General features: G+C 25.7%; 1 protein-coding gene and 1 non-coding gene across 2 annotated transcripts in view; one reads left to right on the top strand and one right to left on the bottom strand.

Moving 5' to 3' along the window:
* Positions 1–4,769: 4,769 nt before the first annotated feature.
* TRNAG-UCC (transfer RNA glycine (anticodon UCC)) lies at positions 4,770–4,841 on the top strand. Its single transcript has one exon. It is a non-coding gene; the product is annotated as a tRNA-Gly (tRNA).
* A 1,664-nt stretch (positions 4,842–6,505) lies between these two features.
* Gli (carboxyl ester lipase-like protein Gli) overlaps positions 6,506–10,140 on the bottom strand; it is an 85,741-nt gene continuing 82,106 nt past the window's right edge. The window contains exon 12 of the mRNA XM_067053429.1: positions 6,506–9,547. Within this exon, the coding sequence (XP_066909530.1) occupies positions 9,262–9,547 (286 nt within the window). The 3' untranslated portion in view covers positions 6,506–9,261. The remainder of the gene's footprint in view (positions 9,548–10,140) is intronic.

Here is a 10,140-nt window from a genome sequence, read left to right as displayed (position 1 = left end):
GCACTTATACCATATAATAAAAAATTCTGAATGCATATTAACAATAAGGAGAAACGTTTTAAACAAACACTGTCGTTTTATTCTAATTAAGGTGAAAATGATTATAGTGTAACCTTAATCTTATTTTAAATATGCATTTAGAATTTTTATCACTTATAGACGGCAATAGTTATTGTGATTTTATAAAGAGAATTAAGTAAGGAGAATAGACAATGTAGAAAATTTAAAATTATAGAAAATAGTAGCGGTAAGAATGCCTCAAGGTGGGGCAATGGCCCCAAAACGTTGACATGGATAGATGAGGTAAATTAAAGAAAGTTATTAACAGAAGAATATTTACCTTAATTCTATATATTTTTTATTGATCATTTCGTGTAATTTACATTGCATTTGTGTAACAGATTGAATGTGTGTTACGGATTACTAGACAGGACAGGTATGAGAGAGTGGAATAGAGAGACTAGCGTAAATAGGGAGGAGAACAAAAAAAGGGAAAAAATGAATAAAGAAAATGTAATATATAATATAAATTTATTTGAGAAGGATAAGGAGGAGAAATTATGTTAAAAACATAAATTATATTTGAAATATATTATATTTAGGTTATATTTAATTATTGTTTGAAAAAGAAATAGTAGGAAAAAATTATCTTCGTTAATATATGTTAGTGTTTATATATTCAATCATGGATTTATAAGTGTGCTGTATGTTTTAGCAACTCAATGAATTTGGGTAGTATCGCGGAATAAAACATTTCTCTACCAATGCCATAGTGCACGTTGAAGTTCACCCCATGATGATTCTCGGATTTATCGTCATTATCCTCCGTATTAAATTTTATTTTAATAATAATTTTATTTGATATTAACTTGATATTGTATCATCAATATGTTATATTAATAGAATTACTTTTAAATTTTGTGTAAATCTCGTTTTTCTCATTTTCAAATGTCATCCTCTTTCCTAAATTGTGATTATGACTACTCATTTATTTGTTTCCATATCTCAATGATCACTAATCATTATGTATGCTCACTTCACATAGGTTCAAGGGAAACCTAAGAGAAAATGTAAATTAAAAAAAAAATCAGATTTTTAAAATGTTTTTCGATCACAAACTTTTTTATTCGATGTTGTACAGAAATTTCAAAATCACTGTTATACTAAAATAGCAAGATGGACATTTATGACCACAGTGTGATAAAAGCGAGGTTAGGTAAATTTTTAAACAAATTATTGGATTACTTCCATGAGTTGAGTTCTACTTAAGAATAGTTTTTATAATGTGATTGGGGTAAAGGTAAAAATGTTCGTAAATGGTCAATGTAAGGGCTGAAACATTATAAAATGTAATATGTGTGAGATAAATATTCATTATTATACATAAAAAATATTAAATATTTTGGTTCAGATAAATCCCTTAATTTTTTTTATTAGTATTATATTTACAATGCTAATAAATTTTTTTAAAAAAAATAATAAGTAAAAAATTAATAACACTAATAAAACAACAAACAACCCTAATAAAGTAGTTTATAATGAATATGGTAGACAGTGAATACTGGAAAGTTCTTATGTCGCAGGCACCTCGTCTTTTCAGGCCTACATGTATGTAAGTTCCTTGTTAGTCACTTATCGGATTAAAATCCAAGGTGTAAGACCTGTTCTTCAGTAATTTGCAGTACATAAATAAAAGATATGTGTACATACAGGAAGTGTAGGTATTTATTGCAGGACATGAATAATATACTAGGATTTGTTTTTCCTAACACTGATATGCATTTATCAAATAAATTGACAAAACTTGTGAATTATTCGAATTGTTGGACACATATCCGGAGGTCCTAACCAATGCGCCTTAGGAGCCGACAAAGAAAATATTTTACATAATTTTAGAAATTATGCGATAATGTTTCATATTATCGCATGTTGTCTTTGCTCTGCACGTATTTTATGTTTCGTTCGTTCAGTCGGGCTAAATTATTTTAATACTGTGCTCTTATTAATATTATTATACTCTTGTTAATATTATGGTAATAATATAACATTCTATTTGTATTCGGATGTATAATAACAATATGTAAATCAGAGGTTTCTGACAAATATATTTCGTTTGAACCTGACAGATAAAATATGTATAATTTTTTTACGAAATTTCACATTGAAATGTTTTCAAGGACACTAAAAACGAATCTAAATAGCTTTTTCTGAAAACATTAGACGTACTTTATTGGAAGCCATTTTTAGTATTTGTGATTTAGTATGCATTTAATACAATTGACAATACTGTAATATATAAATGAATAGTTTTTTGGCAATATAAAAAAAAAAAAAACTTTTTATTGAAATCGGTGATCCCACGTTCGAAGATTAGTTACGAAATTGTTGATGTTATACTAGGTGTTCAAGACTCAATCTACAGGCATCCTTTTTATCGTGAGTTTTGAAAATTCGGTAATAAAACTTTGTTAGCCTTATCTAAGGTAAATGAAGTTTTATTTGGAATTTAAATCGACTTTGTAATCTCTTGCAGTTCTATTCTAGCGCATATAACCCCGAAATTTCGTGAGGAAAAAGATGATTTCAATAAAGGATTATAGTAGAAAATCTAATTTTAAAATAATTGCATACAGATGATTTTTCGTATGCAGGCGTAAATCGCCAAAAATCACAAACTTTTTTTTTACAATATATGCACTGACGATGTGAGAAATTGAACAAAACATAAAGAACGAATTTTTTTATTCTATGCCGAAGATAATGAAATTATAACGTTTTTTTTTTATAATAGTTTTGTTGTAACCTGAAGTTTTGTTAACTGTATATTAATTTAATAAATAAATTAAAAAAAAATTGGAATCCCCTTAAATTTTCTTATTATAGGTCATTGGTAGTGCAAAGGTCACCCTTAACTGCTAGTTTGCCATCTAACTGTAGAGAGCTCCGACTGAAATTCGAGCCCAATTTATTGCTGATAAGTGGATAACAAAAGAAAGTTTTTTATGTCATGGCACCAAAAGTCTGTCGGCCTACTATATAGCGAAATTTGATAAAACGTTTCGTATCTATAAATTTTGATTATCAGATCTTTCCCTTGTCTTTATCGAATTTCAATTGATTAACTACTTGTCATTTGACTCGGAAATGAAATGCTATACTTAACGATATTTTTATCAGTGGCATATGTTTTTTTATTTTATATTATTTTTAACTTTTGTGGGTTTATAATCCATAAGCATAATTTGAAATAATATCTAAAATAAATTGATTAAATTTATGCTGTAGTTTAATATTTAATACATTCTTAAAACAATTCTGTTTTCTTAGATTCATTATTGAAAAATATTATTAATTTTAAATAATTTTTAGTTGAGAAAAAGCCAAAATCGGGCGTAGTACTAAATATTATTCTTTAGTAACTACAAATTATATATTATTATATACCGGCTACTGATAATTTATCTATATTTTTTTAAATTAAGATTTTAACTATTAACTAGAAATCAATTTATTTTGGCAAATATCATGAAAATTACTACTCCTACAAAGATAAAGGTCTTCATAGCACATTAAACTATATTTAATTTATTGGTAATATACACTGTACGTCTAATGGTTTCTGAGATATAGTTTTCCCAAACTTAATTTTAAAACTAATTTTTCGTTATTTTGTTATGAAATGCTGATTTTAAAATGCTGTATCTCGGAAATTAGTGTACCTAAACAGCTCTGTTAAGGCTCACATTTTAGTAAATTTACACTACTTTAAATGATGTTCTCTTAGGTTTTCTAAGGTTGTTGGTAGTTTTAACGATATGGAGCTACGAAAAAAAAATTATTTTCTTTTATAGTTTTGAAACAACCATTTGTTATCCCCCCTAACTACTTGACAGACTCCTCAATTTTGATTAGTAATTATGCCCAGTTTTCATTAAAGGAGTCACAATTTGGAGTGAAATATCATTCAATTATTGTTTTCAACATCAGCGGCAAATCTCTTTTTAAATGGTATCCAAGCTTTTAAACTTGCCTATTAATTTATTTATTTACTAACTAAGAAATTTAAGACACCTATATTATCAAATTTAAAACAGTGGCATTAATAATTACTACATTTTTAAAAAATATATCTTCAAACCTTAAAAAAAATTAAATAAAATCTTTAATCCTTGAAAAATAAAATAAAATCATAAATTTTAAATGCAGGCATTTCTTGATATTCGCAACAATAATTACGTTTAATGATCTATTAAGTTATATTTAAATATTTTGTGATAAATTTTCAGTCCATATTTTGGCCTTAGAATACTATTTCACAAACATTCTCCAGAATAAGCAATTTCCGGTATCCCAAAATCAGATTAAATATTCATATCTGTTTTCTTATGAGTAGATTAATTAATTTTTTTTTTCATATTATCATTATTTCTTTACCTTTTTTCTGTACGAGAGTGCTAAGGGATTGATGACTCAGTACGTGCTTAGTACTCAGTGTACTAAAATCTGAAACGAGCCGTCTGAGGAATAAGTGCTTAGGAACCATGGATCGAAATTTAAAGGTAAAATAATTCAGTAAGAATGTAGGTAATTATTTTCATGCCTGCATATATTACTTATTATATAAGCTGTCTTTTGAAATTATAGAACTCAAATCTGAAATATCGTATCCAAGATATTTGTGTAAGTAACAGAATTTGAACCAAACTTTTCTATATTGTTTTTTGAAAATGTCAGCTATATACTTAAATTCAGTAGGTCTGTATCGACCCGCGATGGTGGTGTAATGGTGAGCATAGTTGCCTTCCAAGCAGTTGATCCGGGTTCGATTCCCGGCCATCGCACGGGATTTTTTAATTTTTTTTCCCTTTAAATTACTTCATAATATTTTGAAATACGTACATAAATATTTCTTTTATATTAAGCACAATATTTATAAAATTAAATCAGCCATTTCATTACTAGCTATGTCTATTATTGTTTATACTTTATAATATTAGTACATACAGCAGTCAGTGGCTGAGGTCCAACCTTTCATTTGCAGTAATTTAGAAACTAATTAATTTTTACATTTATTAAAGTAATTTAATATCTTAGTATCTAAAATACGCTTCAACAGGTTACCATTGAAAAACAAGGAACAGCAAATGAACCTTAAAATGAATAAAATATCTAAAAACAGCATTAAATGATAATATAATGCAAAATATACTTATTAATTAAAAAAAAAAAAAAATATGATGGTAATATTTTAGTTTGGTTTATAATATGTATCTTGTTTTTCCAAGACATCATTTGAAGAATTTTAAAAGCTTATTCTGAAAAATTCATGAACTTACAATTGTGTCAATGCTTCTCTAAAGATAATAAGTGTGCTTAGATGGAATAAAATACATTTTTTAATTTGAAAATTTGTTCAAATCAATTTGATGGGTGATTTCAAAAGTTTATTACTTCTCTGTTAATTTATAAAATTATTAATAAAAAATAGCTGAGGAGAATCTGAAGGATGAGGTAAATCAAATGTACCAAATATTTTACTTCGAAAATGATATTGACAGTAACTAAATTTAAAAAATCAGCATAACTGACATGTGCATTATTTTTTAAGTTCATTTCGTTACCAGTGGAACGGATGCATGAACTCACCTTAAATTCTCTTCTCCAATCCTCTCAGTCGGTATTATGCCTGATGATACCTATTTTCCTTCCTTACCTGTTTCTATCCGTTTTTCTTCAAATTCTCAGAGATACTATACTTCCACTTTCCCTCTAGTCTTCCAGGATGCCTTAATTCATTAGAGTTTCCATAAAACAGTCTTCTGACTGTCCTCTCCCAATCTATTTAGATTACGTGGCCCAACCATCTAGTTCTTTGCACTTATACAAATTGGGAAACACTGAGATCATTGTAAAGAGTATAGAACTCATTATTTTTTCTGAGTCGGGATGAACTATTCTCTTCTACTGATCCATTAATGCATCTTAAGATCTTCCTTTTGAAAATGTCCATATGGTCAACTGATATGATGACTTTATATTATGTCCAAATTTCAAAGGCTTATGTCAGGAGAAGTTGGAAAAGAGTTTTATAAAGCCAATCTACATATACTTTTTAGAAGTAGGCTATTCAGTCACACAACCAAGTTCAGACTACACTTTTTTAGGTAAGATCAAATACATGTCACTGTTCTAACTTAAAAAAAAAAAGTAGGAGTTCCTCGCAACTATAATTATTTTTTAATGCAGTCAATAAATTGTTTATTTATGTACTTATTCAGTTAATTTAATAGTCCAGCTTCATTAATCTAATACCAGTAAAAGATTAGACCTCAAGAGTCCATATTATGGACATATATTTTAGGTTACTCAGTAAAGAACTGTATTTCATTTATCGACAAGCTAAAATAGTATATAGATATATACAAGTATATAAATACATTTATATTTAGATCAACTAATAATAATGAAAGGGTAAATATATTACTTTTAATAAATTCACGTAAAATAAAATAAAAATTTTATTAGAAAGAAACTTTTTAAAAAAATTATATACATTTATCAGTATTGCAGATTCCCATATCTATTTTGATTTGTAAACATAAAAATTAAAACAAAAATGAATAAAACAGTTTTGTACTATACATGCATAAATAAAATAAAATCTTAAAAATTATACAATATAAAACTATGATGCATTTAAAACAACAGTAAATTTTACACAGGGGATTCAGAAGTTTTAAAAAACATTTTATTAATTGTAATAAAAAATTAATATTGTAAGACTAACATTTTTAACTAAAGTTAAAACATAGTCAATATTTTAATTCTATTTATCAGTAATTTTAATGGAGGTATTTGTAAACTATTTTTTTAATATATATAATTTATTAATAAGTGATTCAATAAAGATTTTATCAATTGCAGAAGACATCTCATTCCATATAATAATATATATTATTACAGTAAAAGGGAGGCCTGTTATAAAAATTTAAACAAATTACAAATTCAGAACACAAAATTTATAGTGTTTTTGTGTAATAAAACAATTTTTCACTTAAATGAGACGGAAATTTTTTTCTATAAATACAACTAACAAAAATTTGATCTGTTGTTCAAAATTGTATTACAATATAAAATAATCATCCATCTCTGATATAAGTTGATATTTAATCATACTTGTTATATTTTATAACACTATAAGGAACCACCTGTTTACAGCAATGGACGGAATCTGTAATAAACCTTATTTATAATAATTATTATTCATACAGTTTATCAGTAAATTGACAATATTTTTCGATGCTATTGTAAAGCTTTGAAAAAATAATAATTTGATATTACTAATGAAATGTAAACTTAAGAAATAAAATAAAATAAAATAAAATTATTTAACAAATAGAAATGGGGGAAATCTTACATTGCACTCTTAACATTGGAAATATTTTTTTGGTGTTCTCTTTGCCTTTGAACATTTCTAAAATGTTAAAAATAACAAATAATTTTACAATAACTGTAAATATTAATATTAGTAAAATATGCCATCTCATTAATTTTCATGTCATAAAAATGGTATACACTAATGTTTAATTATGAACATTGCTGTAACATTCCCTCCTAATTGTGCAATGAAACATTAGCCTGAGTTAAAAATGTTACAAACAGTAGTATATATTTATTAAAGATCAACTCAACATAATCTTTAGATCTTCCAGCACAGAAAACTAATCTAAGAAATTAAGCTTCGCATTATAACTATCATATCAGTTCCCTTATGAAATTCTCTCTAAAGTATATGCAGAAGCATAACATTTATTATATCACTTACCAAGTGTAATTGGAATAGTAAAATAAGGTAAAAATGAAAGAAATATAAAATAAAATTTCTAATTTGTGATAAAAATTTGTTTAACAAACAGCATATTTTTGTGAAATAATTGCTTTTTAAAAAAAAGTGAGTAAAAATGAAGATTCAACAGAAATTATTATAATTAATAAAATTAATTTGAATATAAATAATTTTACAATTTATATGTAATGTTTCTACATCTTCTAAATGTTAAGTATAAAATAGGCATCAAAATAATGAGGGAAAAAAAACTCAAGTTTTGCTTGAATTTTGCAGATCATTGTTTGTGATCATTTTACATTCTCTGATATAACATGTATAAAGGGTTAAAATGATATATTTATTGAATATGTTTTTATGTAGAGTTATCTTATAGTTTTTCAAAAATTTATTGCTGAAAATTCATATGTACAATTAAACTTATATACAGGTAGTTTTACGAAGTATAAACTACCAAAGAAGAATATATAAGAATTAAAAAACAAAAAAAATATATAGAATAATTTGAATCAAATGATAATAAAGTGATTTAATCATAAAATGTGAATTAATAACAAATTATTTTATGAAAGACCAAGTAGTGCTTAAAATCCCTGAACAGTAACAGTAAGCGATCACAAGTAAATGATAAAAAAATCTTAAACTTACATGATATTTTCATGAACACATAAGGCACCCTAAGTTTCATACATAAAAATTTACATAAGAACATTATTTTTTAATTTTATTTTTGTTTTACAACTTTTCGACTCTAAGTAAATCTTTTGATCAGTGGAGCATTTAAATACACGAAGCATTATAAAAAAATTAATAAGATACTAATTAAAGTAATTAATAATTCAATCCAGTAATGTGACTATCACAAGACAAAAGAGATAAATGAATAGAGATAATTAGATTAAAAATATAAATGAGTACTTTTAATTAAAAAAGTCGATTTAATGAGTTATAATTATTTGTAATTTAAAATTAATTAATAATATTTTTACATGATTTCTAGCAAAATTAAAAAGATTAAATATTTTTGAAATTATAATAATTCCAATATATTCTATACCTATTAACTTCATATTTATTTCTGTACAATACACATTTTATGTTTTAAACATATATATTAAATCTAATTTTATACTATATTAAATTTTAACAGATTGTATATATTTAATATAAATATACACAATATAATTAACTTCTACAAATATATAATTCTAGTTTGGATATATAATACATTCTGTTTTATTATGGCAAAAAATTAATTAATATTTACATTCTGTTGAAATAATTACATAGCTGCCTTATTACACACCACACTTTAGAATGGATGAATAAGTGACAAAAAAAAAACCTTATTTCTTTCTGGTACTATGCAAAACTGTCTTCTCCATCGCAAAAATCAAGACATATATTATTTTATATTACACTTGTGTCATGGGTACACTGCTGTCTATTGTGCTTCGAGATGAAGTTCGTTTCACAGGCGGAGTTTTAGGTCTTCCGTTGGGACTTTTGGAAATCTTGGCATCTAGAATAGACCCCTGACTTGATCTGAGGGAGTGCGTTGACCCGATTTTAGACTCTGGTCTCTTGTCTCTGTACTCGTATATGTTCCCTGAGCTTGGGTTCCGGTTCTCTATGCCCTCCATACCGACATGATCATCTGTCAACACTAGGAGGTCTGTACCGTACAGAGGGTCGTTGTTTCTAAAAAGGTAGAAAGAAACAAAAATCTTTTAAGCTACATTAATTCTTAAATTATATACTCAATAATTATGTTTTTTTCTATAATTTAATGAAGCAGGTTAAAAATGAACTCAATTCTATTATTTGTTGATTTTGAATTACAATTCTTTAACCCAAAAAATGGACAGTTTATGCTTTTGTTCCTTGTTTTTTTCATTTCATTATTATATTTCTGTATTTATATAAATTTTAGAAAGAGCTTGTTTTTATTCATAAACTAATAAAATGCAAGTACAATAATCTAGACTGTTCTATGGAATAAACTGTCCACAAGTTTTAAGTAGAATGGAGCAAACTAGGGATGTAAATATACAAAAAAAATTATTTATATATATTACATCAATAGTTTTTAAATATATCAAAATATTAGTCAATATTTCATCTAAAGCAAAATATTGTTATTGGAATTTACATTGAAATCAATACCAATATCTATTTTGAAATTGATTTTACCATAGATTACCAAATCTCTACTTTTTTTAAAAAATATTTATAAACAAATTTTTAAATATGTTTTCTAAAAACCATCAATGATGAAGATTAACTTATCGCAT

Source organism: Halyomorpha halys, unplaced genomic scaffold, assembly GCF_000696795.3.
Source record: "Halyomorpha halys isolate HHAL.00 unplaced genomic scaffold, Hhal_1.1 Scaffold1013.1, whole genome shotgun sequence".
Taxonomy (NCBI): domain Eukaryota; kingdom Metazoa; phylum Arthropoda; class Insecta; order Hemiptera; family Pentatomidae; genus Halyomorpha; species Halyomorpha halys.
Note: the sequence above shows the minus strand (reverse complement) of the source record. Positions and strands in the feature narration are given on the sequence as shown.